This window comes from Macaca fascicularis, chromosome 14 (genome assembly GCF_037993035.2).
Source record: "Macaca fascicularis isolate 582-1 chromosome 14, T2T-MFA8v1.1".
NCBI lineage: Eukaryota > Metazoa > Chordata > Mammalia > Primates > Cercopithecidae > Macaca > Macaca fascicularis.
In genome coordinates this window covers 117,041,239-117,061,108 of record NC_088388.1, presented here as the reverse complement: position 1 = coordinate 117,061,108, position 19,870 = coordinate 117,041,239, and the positions used below count along the sequence as shown (strand labels likewise).

Below are 19,870 nucleotides of genomic sequence, written 5' to 3'. Positions count from 1 at the left end.
TAGGAGTTGGAAAGCCAGAAGCAGGGGAAGAGGGGAGGGTGGGGGCAGGAGAGAGCAGGATGAAAACAGAAAGAAAAGTCAAGGAGAAAGCTGTCTTTTGTCTTGGCCTAATTAGCAAGGAGTCCTGTGACTTGTACCAAGGCCAGAACTAGGTCCTAGAATAAAAGAAAAAGAATAAAAGAAGTTGAAGAAAGTTACCCATGGTTCATTTTTTTTAGTTGGGAGAGTCAGTGGGTTAAATATAAGAATGAGAGTTCTATAACTTTCCACTTCCTGTTTATGCTAAGCAGATGTTGGTATCTAAGACGATGAACATAAAGTGGGGGCTTTGAGATTTTCCATACTTCCTTTAGTACAAACTTGATGTGAAATTAGAGTTCATGGGAGGAATTCTGGAAAAGGGGAAAGAGAAAGGAATTAAAGAGGACCAGAAAGTGTTTATGGTGGTATGGAGACAGCAGAAACCCTCGGGCTTGGTACATGTGGGCAGCTAGAGGGTATTCTCATCTTGGGGATGCTGCTGTGCTGGTCTGAGGGAGGAGGCTCTGAGTACTTTGGATCCAGGGAGGATCCTCCGGATCACCTACAGAGGGAATATGTATAGTGTTTGGTGGTGACAGTGATTTTTGCTGCTGAGGGTCTTTGGCTAACCATGATCTCTTCTAGAAAGTCTTTGACTTCTATAGATTATAACTTTAGTCTGACTTGATTTACTATTTTATCCTCAGAGCTCATGGTCCGCGTGGGTGAAATGATTCGGATGGGATGTGTTTTCCAGAGCACAGAAGTGAAATACGTGACCAAGGTAGAATGGATATTTTCAGGATGGCGCGCAAAGGTAACAAGGAGGAAACATCACTGTGTTAGAGAAGGCTCTGGCTGATGGTGTCAGGACAGAGGTAGAATCAGGCACATGAGGAGGTGTTGCACTGGGCTTTGGGGCTTATCAGAACTGGATCTTCTCCTAGCAATTTCAGCTTTCTGGTGGGAAAGATAACTCCAATGAAGAAGAAGAAGAACAAGAAGATGATGATGATGCTTAACTTTTAGATGCCAATGTGAAATTGTACATGTAAAGCATTTTTGTACATGACTTGGCCCCTACATTTTAGTTTCCTTCTTTCTCCCTTTTCCTTTGTATAGAGTCCGTGGGAGAATGAGGGAGATGATTTTTGTGGCCCAGCCAGGAAAGCAATGGGCTAGGCATAAAAGTGATTACACTTTTATTCTTACTGGGGTTAGTTCTGTGACTTTTCATCTGTGCTCCATTGCCCCATTTATGTGATGGAGGGAATTTTCATGAGTACTTCACGTGCTGGGATTGATCGATCCTGGGGGCCAGGGTGAGGGGTATTTCTTGGGAGATCTATAAAGTAGTAAACAGCAAGTTCGTTCATTAGACCAGTAGATCTCAACCATGATGTGGTCGTATACTTATGAGTCAACATGTATTGTGGGGATATCCCAAGTAACTTGTTATTAATAAAAGTTGAGGTGCAAAATTTATTAAAGATTAACTTTTATAAATTAAAACATATTCCAGGTCATCTCTCTAACAAAGTCATTTGCACTTGATTCCTCTATGCTATCTGAGTGGGTCACAGTGGGTGACATCATGATGGAGTATGGGGAATTACATCTGGTCCCAGGTTCACCCCTGAGAGCTTGCCATGCATTTAAATGTCATCCATTGAGTGATTCACAGGAGAAAATAGGATGAGAATTGACATTTTGAGGTTGTGAATTTGAATCACAAGAGACAAATGTTAGGGGCCAGGTCACTTCATTCACGTTTGTGTCTACATACCCATTAACTTTTCTTAAAAGCTTTAAAAAAGCAATCTGCATGCCTTTTTTTAAAACGCCAATATTCATTTAACAAGTTATTTTTAAAGCATCTGCTATATGAAGAATACTCAAAACCCCTGACCTGATGGGAAACTTACAACTAAGATGAGGGAGATACGCATAAAATAATAAAGAAGTATATAATACATCAGGCAATAGTAAGAGCCTATGGGGAACAATAAAGCAGGACTTTGTGGTTTTTGTTATGTGGGTGCTTGGGGAGGCCATACTGAAATGACATTTGAGGAGAGGTGTGAAGGAAGTCAGGGAGTGAATCCTGCATGTGTGTAGGGGAAGAATGTTCTTGCAGTCATAGACAGTAGCAAGTGCAAAGACCCTGCAGCCAGTATGCAAGGAGCAGCCAAAAGGTCCATGTGGCTGGAGTGCAGTGACCTAAGTAGGTGAGGGAAGAGCAAGTAGAAGTTGAAGTCAGAGGAAAAGGGAGATGGGCTGGGTCATGCAGGGCCTTGCATTTTGGTATAAATGGGAGTAGGGGCAATGAAGGGTTTTGAGCACAGGGGTAACATGATTTAACTTACATTTTTAAAGCCTCATCTGCTGAAAATAGATTGTCATAGCAAATAAGCAGGGAGACAAGTAAGAAAGCTGTTGCAGGAACCCAGGTGAGAGATGAGCTGGACCAGAATGGTATCAGTGGAGGAGGTGAGGACTGGCTGGATTGGGGATTTATTTTGAAGGTTGAGGTGATAGGATTTGCTGAGGGATTTGATGTGATTTTTTCCAGAAAGAAATTAAGGATGACTCCAAGATTTTTAGCCTGAGTATCTGGAGGAAGGCATTGTCATGTACCCAAATGGGATGGACTGGAAAGAACTGGTTTGGGGGAAAGATGGAGTTCCGTTTTAGACATGTTTCAGGTTCCTATTGGAAATCCAACTAGAAATGTCATCAAGAATAAAAGTATACTTTTGCTTTTTTTACTGGAAAGGTACACAAAATGAAAGTCCTCCTTTTCTCATCCCTCTGTTCAGATGGAACAACTGTTCATGGTTTGGTGATGTCCTTCACAAGCACACACACATGCACATGTGTATGTGCGTGTACATGACTTTGTGTTATTTAAAGCTTTCTGATAATACCCTTACTGCCTTCACCTAGCAGGGCCTTGGGAGTCCTGAGATCTTCCCTCCCCCATTTTCTCCGCTCCCCGCTCCACTCCAGTCCTCACAATCTCATACTTTTTGCCTTCCCCTTCTAGGAGGAGATTGTGTTTCGTTACTACCACAAACTCAGGATGTCCGTGGGGTACTCCCAGAGCTGGGGCCACTTCCAGAATCGTGTGAACCTGGTGGGGGACATTTTCCGCAATGACGGTTCCATCGTGCTTCAAGGAGTGAGGGAGTCAGACGGAGGAAACTACACCTGCAGTATCCACCTAGGGAACCTGGTGTTCAAGAAAACCATTGTGCTGCATGTCAGCCCAGAAGAGCCTCGAAGTATCTAACATTTGGCTGGGGGGCATTGAGCGACCTCCTGGCTGGTGCATGGGGCCAGGACTAGAGTGAGGCCGGAGAGGTTCCTAGGATGCAAAATTGAAGGAGGCATCCCTCTTAGGTGCTGACTCTGGCCTTGCACAACCCTGAGAATGATGCCTCCTTAGAGGTGGCTCCTCAGGTACCTGACTTGCCTCACCCTAATTCTGGCCCCGCTGCTAGGCCAGGGACAGGGGAGCTAATTTAGTGAATACCAGTCCTCTGCCAGACCCCACTCATTGCCAGGGTCGTCTATTGATGTAAAGATACAGAAGCTCAGGGAAGGATCTGAGTTGATGTCCAAAGTCAGCATACTTGGTTTCAAGGGAGGTGCTGTACGCGCTAGAGTGGAGCGGGAAGTGATCCTAAGCTAGTGAGAGACAGCCAGGAACAGAGAGGACCATGCAGGCACCAGAACCAAAAATGGAGGCGTTTTCTGATCAGAGGTTCTCGGTTCTGGCAAACAGCGTGCATCAAGGCCAGTGGTGTGTAGGAGAGGAAAGACTCAATTGTGTTGACAGAGAGAGGTTGATAAGTGAGGGGTTGAAGTTAAACCATAACCCAGTTAGCAATCAGGATGTGGCCTGTGGACTTTGCCCCTTGCTAGGGCCTTCAGGAGTTGGTTGTGGTTGATTGGGGGTGGGGAAGATGGAGTGAGGATGGAACATACCTCATACCTCAGGCCAGAGATTTAAGTCTGTGGAGGCACCTTGTCTCCAGCTGGAGAGGGGAGCAGGGCAGATGGGTTTCTTAAAGAACCATCATCTTTCTGTGTGCTTCCTTCTCAGAAGTCCAATTCACAGAGAAAATCGAGCTATTATGGGGGCTCATGCAGCTTCTCTACCCACAAACATATCTATGTCTCCCCATCCTTATCTCTGCCCTGCCATCCTGAGACAGAGGAGGGTCCCTTCTGCTCTGGGCTTATCTGGCCCCCTGTGCCCAGGTGGCATCCTTCTCAGGAGCCTCACAACATGGCTCTTTGAGCTCTCACTTTCTGTTGGCTTCTACCATTCAAATTTGCTCAATTCTACCACTTACCTACTCCAACTCCCTTCTATGTCTTTTTTTCTTCAGCTCCATTCTGTGTCTTTCTTTTTCTTCAGATTGCTTTCCTGAGATACAATTCACATACCATACAATTTGCCCATTTAAAGCGTTCAGCTCAATGGTTTTAGTACGTTCAGAGTTGTACAACCACCACCACAATCATGTATTTCTTTCTCAACATAGCCAAATAGCTTGCTAAAGGTCTGTGTTTGGAATACTACCGTCTCATCTCCCATTAACTCTTCAGTGCACTGCATTCTGGCTTATTCTACCTGTACTCCAGCTTAGATCACCAATGCCACTGCAGCTATCCATCCTCAGCCTTCTCTCCCTCAGTAGCGTTGGACACTATATTTTATATGCACTCTATGTTGGACCCAATTCCACACACACTCATGGATATGCATAGTAAACTCTACACAAGTTTTCCACAAATCCTTCATACGCGACATGTCTCACCTACCCCTGTACACCCTTCCTCAGCCCATCTCCCCAACCTCAGTTGTCTAACTAGATGCCTGGGGATGTGCTTGATTCCTTCCCTTTCCTTGACCCCAATCTAACAGGTCAGGTCAACAAGTCCTTGACTCCTACTACAGACTCTTGAAGTTGTCTTCCTTCCAGTCTGTCACTGCCACCTTAGTTCTGGCTGTCTTCATCTCTGTCTTGAACTGTAGGCCTCTAACCAGTCTCTGCTTTCTCTCTCAGCCACTGCTCCTCATTCTTCACATGGCTCTTGGTGCCATCTTTCTAAATCACATTAAGAACTTTCTCTTCCACTGCTAATAATCTTTCAATGGTTTTTTCATTGCCTGCAGAAAAATGCCAAATTCTTGGTTGAGATAGTCAAGGTCCTTCCTGACTTGGACCCTATCATCTCTCCAGCCAAATTCTCCAGCACACCCACAGATGCCACTTTTGTGCCAGACCCATTGAACTCTTTCTAGTTTCTAAAATCACCGTCCTGTCAGGCCTTCAGATCTCGCGCAGAACATCCCCTCTGTCCTTCCCCAGATTGTCTGCCCAAGAAACTGGATGTTTCCTATAAGTCTCAGGTTAAACTTTAGAACTTTTGCTGGCAAATTCTCATTTGCTGCACATAGAATTGGGCACCCTTTTTTCTGTGACCCTCTGTTCCCCGTACAGACTTCTGTTGTAGTGCCTACAGCAGCCTGTGGTTTTCTGTTGACGTGTTTGTCTCCTTCTTTGGAAGCAGGGACCATACATCATTTGTCTCTGAATCCCCTGTACCTAGTGCTGTCTGGTCCTGAGGAGGTGCTTGCTTTATGTGTTTAGAAAGAACCATGCAGATGAGTAGAAGGTACCCTATGGGCAGAAGTACCTCCAGAGGCTTTCCTTGGTATCGTCGTTGTGGGGCTGAGTCTTGCGGCATGTGTTCTTTTGAAGACAACCACTTGCCCTGGGGAAGATCAGCAGCCTCTAAGATGCCTGTTATTTCTCGGTCACTTGTTAAGCCAAATTTTAGAACAGAATTGTTGACGTGAAAGGAAACTTTACTACAGGTGAAGTGCTAGCCTCTTCTCCCACCCACCTTAGTCTACATTTTAGGGCAAACAGGGGGGTTAGACTTTGGTTCTCAATCTCATGGAGACAGTGTCCCTAGTGTCCAGATATTGGGTAGAATCTGGCCTTCCCTCCGCTTCCTGGCCTGGCTGGTGCTACTTGGTACAGGGCTGTGGGACTCTCGGCTCTTTGCTAAAGTTATTGAGACCCTCTCCTTGCTTTTCTCCTTTCCCAGCACTGGTGACCCCGGCAGCCCTGAGGCCTCTGGTCCTGGGTGGTAATCAGCTGGTGATCATCGTGGGAACTGTCTGCGCCACAATCCTGCTGCTCCCTGTTCTGATATTGATCGTGAAGAGGACCTGTGGGAATAAGAGGTACAGGGCTGCCCCCGCCCCTTGGGTTGGGAGGCTGGGGGTACAAGGCTGCTTCTATCCAAAGTGGAAGAGGTGATAGGGTCCTACTATGCCATTCTCACAGAAGTGGGCATTTTAAAGTGAGCATTTTAAAGAATCAACTGTGGTAACCCTGCCCACTTTGCTCACTGTGCCTGGAAAATAATTTAATGTTCCTACACTCTCCTCATTCACTTTGGTATCACGTAAAGACTACAAACTCCCTTAGAAATGGGGGTCTCAGTACGGCATAATTCAGAGCATAAATCTTACACAAGAACTATCATGGTACCATTCACTGCCTAAGAGATGATTTTAAAATTATCCACACTGTACGTTCCACATAGAAGCTAAGATCTTAAGGGTTGCCAGTGGTTTTATCTAAAAGATAAAAGACTCTGTCTAAAAAAAAAAAAAAAAAAAAAAAAAAAAAAAGTGCTTTTCAAGGCCTGGATTTCATTAGTAGTTCTCCCAGGGTCTCAGAAGTCCCCAGATGCTCCAACAGGGACACTAGTGTTTCACTGGCTGTTGGCAGATCCACGCCCCTCAGTTTATCCAACTATCGATGAGGGGCGCAGATTGACTGTCTTGTTGAAATAGTGTCAGTGGGAAAGGGCCTCATGAATAATCCTGACTTTTGAGTGTTCTTTCCCAGTGGGTCTTTGATCGTGCAGAAAACACTTGGACCTGCTAGGTTTTCACTTCCCCTCCCTAGGGCTTCCTGATTTGGGTTTGAACTTGGCTGGCCTCTCTGAAGGTCTTTGCTCTGGGCATGCTCGGAGCACTGAGCTAGACAACCTGGGTTCCACTCTCAGCTTACTTCCCCTGTCTGAGCCTCAGTTTCCCCCCAAAGGAAAGGTAGCACTTCCATGTCTAGTCGTTTATTCTAAAGAAATAATTAGATGGATATGCTGAGATTTGTGCAAAACTGCAGTCATGCTTATAATCAAAAATAGGGATCATTACCAGTGTCTGTCAGAAAGGCAGTGATTCAGTGAACCAGTGTTTCACTCAATGAAACACTCCAGATCCCTCTGTGTGATGACATGGAAAGATATCCAAGGGGTAAAAATGCAGAATTTATGGGACGACCTCATTTTTATAAAAGAGAAAATAATATGATGCTCACTCCAGCAGTATATGTACTAACTACATTTTGTGTGAGCTTATGCTTACACTGAGAGAGGCTGGGAAGGATAGTTGTAAAATGTGGGTAACGGCGTGGAATTTGAGATGAAGGAGAAGGTGGATCCCATGGGGTGAGGGGTTGCAGGGAACTTCCACTTCCAACTGTTTACGTTTCTGTATTATCTGAATTATTTTACAATGAGAAGATACAACTTTAAAAGCAGAAAATACAATGAAAGTATTTCCACTGAGACCAGAACATATGGTTTCTTTTCTAGCTTAAACTTTGATTTTTTTTTTTTTTTTAGTTCTGCCTTGGGCCAAAATAGAAAAAAAGAAAGTATATTCAGAAGGCAAATGGTCATGAGATCAAAGGCCAAGGGGCCCCGACCAGGCAGGCGCGGAGCTTCGGGCTTGGGGCTTGGGTGGGGTGTTCGTGGGGATTATTCCGCTCCGCCCCCTGGAGAGGCCAGGAGCCCTTTGGATTGGCGTCTTGCTGAGCTCCTGCTGCCCCCTGCTGGTTCCGCGGCACTCCCTGGTCCTCAGAAACGTAGAGACGATGGTCAAGTGGAATCCTATCTCCCCGCTCTTCATTCACTTAAAATTACCTCTCCCATAAGGACTGAAAGTGTCTTCAGTGATAATAGAGAAGTTGAAGCCGTTTTTCAGTCTAAATTATCTCCAGAACGGCTTCTTGTTCTTCATTAGAAGAGATGTGCTTCTCAGGTTTCCAGATGAGCCGGGTAGCCCTGGCTGTAGGAGTCCAGAGAGAATAGTGTATTCTCTGGGGTCTCTCTCTTCACAAAGCCAAGAGGGGGTCTCATGTAGGGACCCTTGAATAAACCATGCCAGCTGGTTAATTCCACATGCTCTTTATGTCTTGCAGTTTAGTGAATTCTACAGCCTTGGTGAAGAACACGAAGAAGACTAATCCAGGGATAAAAGAAGAACCCTGCTATTTTGAAAGCTGTGAAGGGGAGGTGAACACACGCTTCAGCCTAAAACACTAAGCAGATGCAGGCCTGGGCCGTTCTCATTCCCCGGGAACCATGTCTTACCCATTGTATGTTGCAGCTTGCAGGCCAGTGCTTGGCACAGAGCAGGGACTCAGGAAGCCTTTGTTACTAGAATAAGCGCCTCTGAGGAGTACAGTGCATGGGGCTGGCTCAACCAGCCCCAGGCAGCAGTTTCTGGTATTGGGCTGAGGAAAGAGCACTGCGCTTGGAGTCAGAAAGCTCTGCCACCTCCCCTAGTCTCACCAGCAAAATGAGGATAAGGATAAAGATATTATAGTTACCTGGCCTGCTTGACAGGGTTGTTGTAAGGTTCACATAAGATGATGATATGCAAATGCTTTGTAATCTAGGAGGTGCTGTTTGTCTAAAGTCTAATGGGGAATTATAATATATTCAGGAGTTAAGGAGTTCTAATGCTTAAAATGAAATAGTCTAAGACCTTAGCAAGAAAGGATTAAGAAGGACTTTTCTCTCCTTATTGATTAGTAATGGAGTTATAAATAATTGCTTCTAGAGACTGAGAAATGGATTGGTTTTCTTTAACTCCTATTCTTTCTTTTCTTTCTTTAATTTTAAAAACGCTCTTTGAATAGTTACCTTTCTCTGTTTTGGGCTGTTTTTGTCCCAAGAGTAGGATTTTCTCCCAGTAGAGTGCAGTAGTCCAAGAATGGGCCACTGGATGATACTGCTTTCCCAACGAGTGACAGGACCATGAACCTCACAGCTGTGAGGCTCAATGAGGGCTGAACCTGCCACATAAACCCTCTGAGGGAAATGATGACAGTACCCTGTTGATTAATGCCATTCTGCCTTTACTGTAATTAGAAGGAAATAACCCCACAATACAAGGAATTTAGCAAGATAAGGAACCCCTGCTGCTACCTAAACATCCATCTAAACAAAGATGTTTGGCTTTTGAAGCAAAGAGTTTGGTTCTTAAGACTGTGTTCTTTGACAGTTATTTTTCAAGAAGACTGAAGGCTGAATTATCATTATTGGGAATTCTCTAGCTCTCAGTAACCTTTGAACCTCCCAGTTTGGGTGGTCGATGCCCAGCAAATAGGTATAGGTGGCCTTTTCTCTGGTGTATAAGATTCATCTAATTTTTAGGAATTTTTGTACCATTTTCCCCCTCTAGAAAAACATTTACTCCTCAATAATTATACGGGAGGTGATCGAGGAAGAAGAACCAAGTGAAAAATCAGAGGCCACCTACATGACCATGGTGAGAATGATTCTGGCCCCAGCTGAGCCAGGTGTCAGAGGCTCAGGTGGTGGTGGTGGTGGGTGTGGCTGGGTTGCCCAGGGAGGCTGCTGAGGGCAGTGATTTTTCTAAGTAGCAGGAAAGTCTGAGAAACTGAAGTTCTGCTGGATAGAAGAGTGATATCAAACTTTCCTACCCAAGCTCAAGGATTAAAGGTTATCACCAGAGATTATTTATATTAGTGGTGAAAAGAAGTGAAGAGTGGCCTTTACTGGGGGCAGGGAGAATGTCTTTTGCCTCATCAGTTCAATCTAATAAAGAAAACACGGTCGGGTGTGGTGGTTTATGCCTGAAATCCCAGCACTTTGGGAGGCCGAGGTGGGTGGATTGCTTGAGGCCAGGAGTTCAAGACCAGCCTGGCCAATGTGGCAAAACCCCCTCTCTACTAAAAATGCAAAAATTAGCCAGGTGTGGAGATGCGTGCCTGTAATTCCAGCTACTTGGGAGGCTGAGGCACGAGAATTGCTTGAACATAGGAGGTGGTGGTTATGTGAGCCGAGATCCACCACTACAGTACAGCCTTGGCAACAGAGTGAGATTCTGTCTCAAAAAAAAAAAAGAAAAGAAAAGAAAAGAAAAGAAAGGCCGAGTGCGGTGGCTCACACCTGTCATCCTAGCACTTTGGGAGGCTGAGGCAGGTGGATTACTTGAGGTCAGGAGTTCGAGACCAGCCTGGCCAATATGGTGTGAAACCCTGTCTTATTAAAAATACATTGGGAGGCCGAGACAGACGGATCACGAGGTCAGGAGATCAAGACCATCCTGGCTAACACGGTGAAACCCCGTCTCTACTAAAAAATACAAAAAACTAGCCGGGCGAGGTGGCGGGCGCCTGTAGTCCCAGCTACTCGGGAGGCTGAGGCAGGAGAATGGCGTAAACCTGGGAGGCGGAGCTTGCAGTGAGCTGAGATCCGGCCACTGCACTCCGGCCTGGGCGACAGAGCGACACTCCGTCTCAAAAAAAAAAAAAAAAAAAAAAAAAAAAAAAAAAAAAATTAGCCAAGCATGGTGGCAGGCTCCCAGCTACTTGGGAGGCTGAGGCAGGAGAATTGCTTGAACTTGGGAGATGGAGGTTGCAGTGAGCTAAGATCCCGCCACTGTACTCCAGCCTGGGAGATGGAGTGAGACCAAAGAGAGAGACAGAGAGACAGAGAGAGAGAGAGAGAGAGAGAGAGAGAGAAAGAAAATACGATAAATAGGATAAGATCCTTGGGCAAGTATTGTGTTGCAGTGAGTTGTTTTCCTTGCTATCAAAAGCTCAAAGTAGGGTTCCTTCCACTGCTTAGATTTTGTTTCTTAATTTTGTGACTTATTGTACCTTCTCATAATCTAACTGCCAGGCAGGCTACATGCTGGATCTCATACAATATTTCGGAGTCTGATTCCTACTTTCCCATTGCTTAGACTTTAGGCCCTTAGAGAACTACAGCACCTGGAAAAGGCACTGCAGGGCGTTCAGTGAGTAGGGGTAGGAACAAAAGGAGTGAGCTGGTGATGAGCATGGTGCTATTTGTAGACTAATTATAGGCACCCAGCCCATTAAGGAGCAGTGTTCTGCTGGATTTGGGAAGGCTGGCCTCCTCTGTTTGTGGAATGATGGGCTTTGTTTGTTCCTGTCGCACCAGCCCTGAGGACACATGACTCCCAGCTGATTGCAGCAGAGAGAGGTCTGCCAGGGAAGTGTGAGATCAGAGGCCTGGCCTGGATCCACCAAGTGAAACATTAACTCCACTGAAGTTGCAGCTGAATGGAATCATTTTCCCCCTGTATTTTTCTCCCATTTTGTTATGTGATACTGCAGTAACTTGCGAGGCCTCATCCTGGCTCCTGGAGACCTGCCGATATAGCTGCCTTGTGGCTACTGCTGAGTGCGTCACCAGCCAGGGTGGCACTGTTTGCAGAAAGTCTCCGAGGTGGGGAGGAACAATTGTCTTCACAGCTACCTTCCCCAGGTTTAATGCTAGGCGATTATGGTTTTGATTTTGTGGAAAACACCATTCCTCTCCTCTTGATCCAGGTCCAATAGAGTAAGAGGAGAGGCCTGGGCTGCAAACTCAAAGGCCGGCTGGGGCCGGTCAAGTTATTGTAAAATATGATGTGCCAAGTTAAATAAGCCTGTTGGTGAATTTGGGACTGCAGGCCACTTGTTTGAGACTTCATCTATAAAGGTGTTCTCTGATAGGGAGCAGAGGTAACAAAGAGCCTTTGTATTTTGTTGTTGAATTGATGAAATTCATGTAAATGTAGTGGCACCTTGCTGTTTTCCCTTTCTGAGGCTGTACACACAGTGGTTAAAGTTGCAAGCTGTGGAGTTGGACAGACCTGGGTCCAAATTCTAACTCTGTGTTGCAGCCAGATGGTCTTGGGCAGGTAACTTGGCCTGTCTGAGCCTCAGTTTCCTTATCCTTAGAATGGGAATCATAATACCTACCTCCTGGTGGTAAGGATCACATGAGATGATGCATATGAAATTCAGTATTGGGCTGGGGTCATGAGAAGAGCTCAATGAATGGCAGCTGCTATGATTACGAACTACTTCTTACAAGCATGTTTTGTTTCTTTCTGCCCTTCCCCAACAGCACCCAGTTTGGCCTTCTCTGAGGTCAGATCGGAAAAACTCACTTGAAAAAAAGTCAGGTGGGGGAATGCCAAAAACACAACAAGCCTTTTGAGAAGAATGGAGAGTCCCTTCATCTCAGCAGCAGTGGAGACTCCCCTGTGTGTCCTGGGCCACTCTACCAGTGATTTCGGACTCCCGCCCTCCCAGCTGTCCTCCTGTCTCGTTGTTTGGTCAATGCATGAAGGTGGAGAGTTTGGAGCCTGGCAGAGAGACTAGACAGCTCTGGAGGAGCAGGCTCTGGTGAGGGGAGGGGAGCATGGACTTGGCCTCCATAGTGGGACACTGGCCCTAGGAACCAGGCTGAGCTGAGTGGCCTCAAGGCCCCCACTGGATCAGACCCTCCTGTTGGCAGTGTTCTTAGGGTATGAGTTACTGGGAAGAATCAGAGATAAAAACTAACCTAAATCATTCCTCTGGCACATTATTTCTAAATAAGGGTGGTTTGTGGAAATCGTCCTTTTTTTATGCCTTGGTTGATGGGGGAAGTAAAGTCCTGGTGAGGAATTTACAGTTAGAAACTTCTGGAAAAACTGAAGTTCCTGGAGGAAAGCCAAACTGTGCCAACACACTAGAGGCTGGTTTGGGTCCTGGGAAAGGTTTGGGGTGAATGGGTTGGAAGTGGGGTATGAATACAGCTTTGGGATTTAACTCAGTGGTTCTTCATTCCTGCTGGGCATTGCTGGTGGCTCCTTGTGGGGCCTCACCACAGGCCTCCTAATTTGAAATTTCTCAGTGAAACTTAGGCATTTGTCTCTCTTGATACTCATGGGTTGCCATGGTGGACAGCCACTGATTTAATTCTTGGTCTGAAATGTGCGGTTCCTATACTTTTGGTTGCTATTGTAAGATTCGATAAGGTTAGTCTTAAAAATCCTTTGAGGGAGGCATCCAAGTTGGTAATTAGGAAGTCAAACTGTCTGTTTGCTGATGACATAATCATAAACCTTGAAAACCCTAAACACTCATCCAAAAAGCTCCTAGAACTGGTAAATGAATTCAGCAAAGTTTCAGGATACAAAATTAATGTATACAAATCAGTAGCTTTGCTATATACCAATAGCAACCAAGCTGAGAATCAAATCAAGAACTCAATCTCTTTTATAATAGTTGCAAAAAAAATTAAAATACTTAGGAATATACTTAACCAAGGAGGTGAAATACCTCTACAATGAAAACTACAAAACACTGCTGAAAGAAATCATAGACAGCACAGATGGAAACACATCCCATGCTCATGCACAGGTAGAATCAACATTGTGAAAATGGCCATACTGCCTGTATTTAGTTTGTTTTCCTGTACCTGATAAAGACATATCTGAGACTGGGAAGAAAAAGACGTTTAATTGGACTTACAGTTCCACATGGCTGGGGAGGCCTCAGAATCATGGCAGGAGGTGAAAGGCACTTCTTCCATGGTGGTGGCAAGAGAAAATGAGGAAGATGCAAAAGTAGAAACCCCTGATAAAACCATCAAATCTCATGAGACTTATTCACTACCATGAGAACAGTATGGGGGAAACCACCTCAATGATTCAAATTATCTTCCACTGGGTCCCTCCCACAATATGTGGGGATTTTGGGAGTACAATTTAAGATGACATTTGGGTGGCGACACAGAACCAAACCATATAATTCCACCTCTGGCCCCTCGAAATCTCATATCCTTACATTTCAAAACAAATCATGCCTTCCCAATAGTCCCCCAAAGTCTTAACTCATTTCAGCATTAACCCAAAAGTCCACAGTCCAAAGTCTCATCTGAGACAAGGCAAGTCCCTTCCACTTACGAGCCTATAAAATCAAAAGCAAGCTGGTTACTTCCTACATGCAATGGGGGTACAGGTATTGGGTAAATACAGCCATTCCAAATGGGAGAAATTGGCCAAAGCCAAAACAAAGTGGTTACAGGGCCCATGCAAATCTGAATTCCAGTGAGGCAGTCAAAATTTAGAGCTCCAAAAATGATGTCTTTTGACTCCAGGTCTCACATCCAGGTCACACTGATGCAAGAAGTGGGTTCCCATGGTCTTGGGCAGCTCTGCCCCGTGGCTTTGCAGGGTACAGCCTCCTTCCTGGCTGTTTTCATGGGCTGGCATTGAGTGTCTGCAGCTTTTCTAGGCGAACGGTGCAAGCTGTTGGTGGATCTACCATTCTGGGGTCTGGAGGACGGTAGCCCTCTTCTCACAGCTCCACTAGGCAGTGCCCCAGTAGGGACTGTGTGGGGGTTCTGACCCCACGTTTCCCTTCTGCACTGCCCTAGCAAAGGTTCTCCATGAAGGCCCCGCCCCTGTAGCACACTTTTGCCTGGGCATCCAGGCATTTCCACACATCTTCTAAAATCTAGGCAGAGGTTTCCAAACCCCAGTTCTTGACTTCTGTGCACTTGCAGGCTCAACACCACGTGGAAGTTGTCAAAGCTTGGGGCTTGCAACCTCTGAAGTCATGGCCTGAGCTCTATGTTGGCCCCTTTCTGCCATGGCTGGAGTGGCTGGAATGCAGGGCTCCAAGTCCCTAGGCTGCACACAGCATGGGGACCCTGGCCCTGGCCCACGAAACCATTTTCTCCTAGGTCTCCTGGCCTGTGATGGGAGGGGCTGCCATGAAGACCTCTGACATGCCCTGGAGACATTTTCCCCATTGTCTTAGGGATTAACATTCAGCTCCTTGTGACTTATGCAAATTTCTGCAGCCAGCTTGAATTTCTTCTCAGAAAATGGGTTTTTCTTTTCTATCACATTATCAGGCTGCAAATTTTCTGAACTTTTATGCTCTGCCTCCCCTGTAAAACTAATGCCTTTAGCAGCACCCAAGTCACGTCTTGAATGCTTTGCTGCTTAGAAATTTCTTCTGCCAGATGCCCTAAATCACCTCTCTTAAGCTCAAAGTTCTACAGATCTCTAGGGCAGGGGCAAAATGCCACCAGTCTGTTTGCTAAAACATAACAAGAGTCACCTTTGCCCCGGTTCCCAACAAGTTCCTCATCTCCATCTGAGACGACCTCAGCCTGGACCTTACTGTCTATATTGTTATCAGGTTTTTGGTCAAAGCCATTCAACAAGTCTCTAGGAAGTTCCAAACTTTCCCACATTTTCCTGTCTTCTTCTGAGCCCTCCAAAGTGTTCCCACCTCTGCCTGTTTCCAAGTTCCAAAGTCGCTTTTTGGGTATCTTTTCAGCAATGCCCCACTCTACTGGTACCAGTTTACTGTATTAGTTTGTTTTCACACTGCTGATAAAAGCATACCTGAGACTGGGAAGAAAAATCGAAGCTACAGTTCCGCATGGCTGGGGAGGCCTCAGAATCATGATGGGAGGCAAAAGGCACTTCTTACATGGGGACAGCAAGAGGAGATGAGGAAGATGCAAGAGCAGAAACCCCTGGTAAAACCGTCAGATCTCATGAGATTTATTCACTACCATGAGAACAGTATGGGGGAAACTGCCCCCACAATTCAAATTATCTTTCACTGGGTCCCTCATGCAACATGTGGGAATTATGGGAGTACAATTCAAGATGAGATTTGGGTGGGGACACAGAGTCAAACAATACCACCGCCAAAAGCAATCTACAAATTCAATGCAACTCCCATCAAGATACCACCACCGTTCTTCACAGAAATAGAAAAAACAATCCCAAAATTCATATGAAATCAAAAAAGAGCTTGTATAGCCAAACCAAGAGTAAGCAAAAAGAGCAAATCTGGAGGCATTACATTCCCCGACTTCAAACTATACTATAAAGTCAGCCACCAAAACAGCATGGTACTAGTATACAAATAGGCATGTAGACCAATGGAACAGAATAGCAACCCAGAAATAAAGCCAAATACTTACAAGTCAACTGATGTTTGATAAAGCAAACAAAAATATAAAGTGGGGAAAGGACACCCTATTCAACAAATGGTGCTGGGATAAATGGCAAGCCACATGTAGAAGAATGAAGCTGTATCCTCATCTCTCCTCTATACAAAAATCAACTTCGGATAGATCAAAGACTTAAATCTAAGACCTGACACCATAAAAATTCTAGAAGATAATATTGGAAAAACCCTTCTAGGCATTGGGTTAGGCAAAGACTTCATGATCAAGAACCCAAAAGCAAATGCAACAAAAACAAAGATAAATAGATGAGATTTAATTAAACTAAAAAGCTTTTGCACAGCAAAAGATATAATCAGCAGAGTAAACAGACAACCCACAGAGTGGGAGAAAATCTCTGCAATCTATATATCCGACAAAGGACTATTATAATGTCCAGAATCTACAAGGAACTCAAATAAATCAGCAAGAATAAAACAATCCCATAAGTAGGTGGGCTAAGGACATGAATAGACGATTCTCAAAAGAAGATATACAAATGGCCAAGAAACATATGAAAAAATGCTTGGCATCACTAATTATCAGGAAATGCAAATCAAAACCACAATGCAATACCACCTCACTCCTGCAAGAACAGCCATAATAAAAAAAAAATTAAAAAAAATAGTTGTTGGCATGATGTGGTGAAAAGGGAACATTTTTACACAGTTGGTGGGAATGCAAACTAGTACAATCACGATGGAAAACAGTGTGGAGATTCCTTAAAGAACTAAAAATAGATTTACCATTTGATCAAGCAATCCTACTACTGGGTATTTACCCAGAGGAAAAGAAGTCATTATACGAAAAAGATAGGCTGGGCATGGTGGCTCATGCCTGTAATCTCAGCATTTTGGGAGGCCGAGGCAGGTGGATCACGAGGTCAGGAGTTCAAGACCAGCCTGGCCAACATGGTGAAACCCTGTCTCTACTAAAAATACAAAAATTAGCTGGTGGCCCATGCCTGTAATCCTAGCTACTCGAGAGGCTGAGGCAGGAGAATTGCTTGAACCTGGCAGATGGAGGCTGTGATCTGAGATCGCACCACTGCACTCCAGCCTGGGTACCAGATCAAGACTCTGTCTTGAAAAAAGAAAAAGAAAAAAAAGATACCTGCACATGCATGTTTATAGCAGCACAATTCGCAATTGCAAAGACATGGAATCAGCCCAGTTGGCCATCAATCAATGAGCGGATAAAGTAAATAAATATAGTATATATGTATGTGTGTATATATATATATATGTACGCCATGGAATACTACTCAGCTATGAAAAGGAATGAAATAATGCCATTTGCAGCAACCTGGATGGAACTGGAGAACATTATTCTAAGTCAAGTAACTCAGGAATGGAAAACCAAACATCGTGTGTTCTCACTTATAAGTGGGAGCTAAGCTATGAGGATGCAAAGGCATAAGAATGATACAATAAACTCTGGGGACTCAGAAAGGGTGGGGAGGTGAGGGATAAAAGACCACACATTGGGTACAGTGTACACTGCTCAGGTGATGGGTGCATTAATATCTCAGAAATCACCACTGAAGAACTTACTCACGTAACCAAACACCACCTGTTCCCCAAAAACCTACTGAAAAAAAAATCCTTTGGGGTTGGGTGCAGTGTCTCATGCTTGTAATCCCAGCACTTTGGGAGGCTGAGGGGGAGGATCACTTAAGGCCAGGAGTTCAAGACCAGTCTGGGCAACATAGTGAGACCCCATCTGAATAAAATAAATAAAATCGATTAGCTAGGTGTGGAGGTGCGTTCCTTTGGTCCCAGCTACTCAGAAGGCTGAGGTAGGAAGATTGCTCGAGTCCAGGAGTTAGAAGCTACACTGAGATATGATTGCACCACTGCACTCCACTCTGGCCTGGGCAACAGGCTGAGATCCTGTCTCAAAATAAGAAAGAGGAAAGGAAGGGAAAGGGAAGAGGGAGGAAAAGAAGAAACAAAAGAAAAATCCTTTGGTTCTGAACAACTTCCAGCCTCTGGGGATCAGCCTGGGTTCAGCTCCGGTCTCCTTTCCTTGACTGCCACAGACCCTTTCTCATTCTCTGCAAGCCTTTCTTCCCATTTAGCCATGCAGGGCCAGATAAAGAGGAGGTCTTTTCTGTTTGTCTGATTTCTGATCCACTCTTAAATGGGGTTACATTTTTTTTTCTTTTTTTGAGACGGAGTCTCGCTCTGTTGCACAGGCTGGAATGCAATGGCACTATTACGGCTCACTGCAACCTCCGCCTCCTGGGTTCAGGCGATTCTCTTGTCTCAGCCTCCCAAGTATTACAGGTGATTACAGGGATTACAGGTGCACGCTGCCATGCCTGGCTAATTTTTTTTGTATTTTTAGTAGAGATGGGGTTTCACCATGCTCCCCAGGCTGGTCTTGAACTCCCGAGCTCAGGGAATCCACCCGCCTCGGCCTCCCAAAGTGCTAGGATTACAAGTGTGAGCCACTGCGCCTGGTGAGGCTACATTTTTGAATGATTTCCCCAACTATCCAAACATTAGGATCCTCTCATAACACACCCATTATGTTCTAGTTTAGACATGGATAAGCATCATTAAATGCTTCCTTCCTATCTGCCAGCTCTCAATGAGGGGTATGTCAGGGTTTTCCATATGGGTATTGAAGGCAGTATCCTGTCCCAGACATACCAGGGACGCAGATTGGTGAGACGAGTAGAGGGGGAAGAGGGCTCTCTTACATCCGGAGTGTTCATGGAGAGGAAGTGGTTTCATTTCTGAGCTATGAAGTAACATTCTCTCCTGGAATAAGGGACCCTTTTCCACTTCCTCAAATATTGTGTGCATTGGAAGACAGCCTTCAGGATATAGAGTTAGGTGGGTGGATGGTGATTTTACATCTGTTGATGAGGGTCTAAGAAAATAATTCGGCCGGGCGTGGTGGCTCAAGCCTGTAATCCCAGCACTTTGGGAGGCCGAGACGGGCGGATCACGAGGTCAGGAGATCGAGACCATCCTGGCTAACACAGTGAAACCCCGTCTCACTCTGAATGTGATTCATTCAGAGTTTGGCTTTCATTCTGGGTTCGGCAGTTGTGGCTGAGGGGGAGGAAGAGGAAGCCCACATCTCTGCTCCAAGGCTTCTTCCCCACAAACCTTCTTATCCACAGGCACGGAGCCAAGGTCGAGGGTGGAAGTCCACAGCTGTCAAACACTAATTTCACCTAAAGCCAAAGCAGCCCTACAGGGGACTGGGAAAGAGACCCGCTTCTCTCCCAGCCCTTCTGCTAGAGGTGGTTTGTCCATTACTCCCAGGAACATGAAGGGAAATTGTGTAGGGAATGGGCTTCAATATCAAATAGTTCTGGTTCAAATCCTGGCTGCCTGTTACCCTTCAGTATTGCAAAGTGTATTTAAATCCTTTGAGGCTGTTTTCCCTGAATGTAAAATGGAGACTCACCGAGGTTTGTTTGTTTTTGCAAGGACTGCATGAGGTAGTATAGGGGATAGTGCCTGGCCTGAGCCCTCCACCTCCTTCAAATGTGTTTTTCCAGGTAGACGTATCTTCTTAACGTTACTCAGAAAGGAAGAACCCACTCAGAGCTGGGTTCTTTTATCTTCTGTTTAATGCTAGTCAGTCTTTGCTATTCAATCTTAATAACACAATTAACAGTACGGATGACAATATCTTCTGGTGATTCAGTCCCCATCTC

The 19,870-nt window shown here is 45.2% G+C and overlaps 1 protein-coding gene across 7 annotated transcripts in view; it reads left to right on the top strand.

The window, feature by feature from the left end:
• The window catches only part of JAML (junction adhesion molecule like), a 39,156-nt gene extending 26,413 nt beyond the window's left edge, over window positions 1–12,743 (top strand). For 5 of the 7 annotated variants that reach the window (XM_074015305.1, XM_005579792.5, XM_005579793.5 and 2 more), the window contains 6 exons: window positions 729–838; window positions 3,068–3,305; window positions 6,151–6,289; window positions 8,322–8,415; window positions 9,590–9,676; window positions 12,295–12,743. In XM_074015305.1, the coding sequence (XP_073871406.1) occupies window positions 729–838; window positions 3,068–3,305; window positions 6,151–6,289; window positions 8,322–8,415; window positions 9,590–9,676; window positions 12,295–12,387 (761 nt within the window). In that variant the 3' untranslated portion in view covers window positions 12,388–12,743. Of the gene's footprint in view, window positions 1–728; window positions 839–3,067; window positions 3,306–6,150; window positions 6,290–8,321; window positions 8,499–9,589; window positions 9,677–11,516; window positions 11,629–12,294 lie in introns of those variants that run through there. The other 2 variants (XM_074015306.1, XM_074015308.1) reach the window with 2 other exon arrangements.
• Window positions 12,744–19,870: the final 7,127 nt, after the last annotated feature.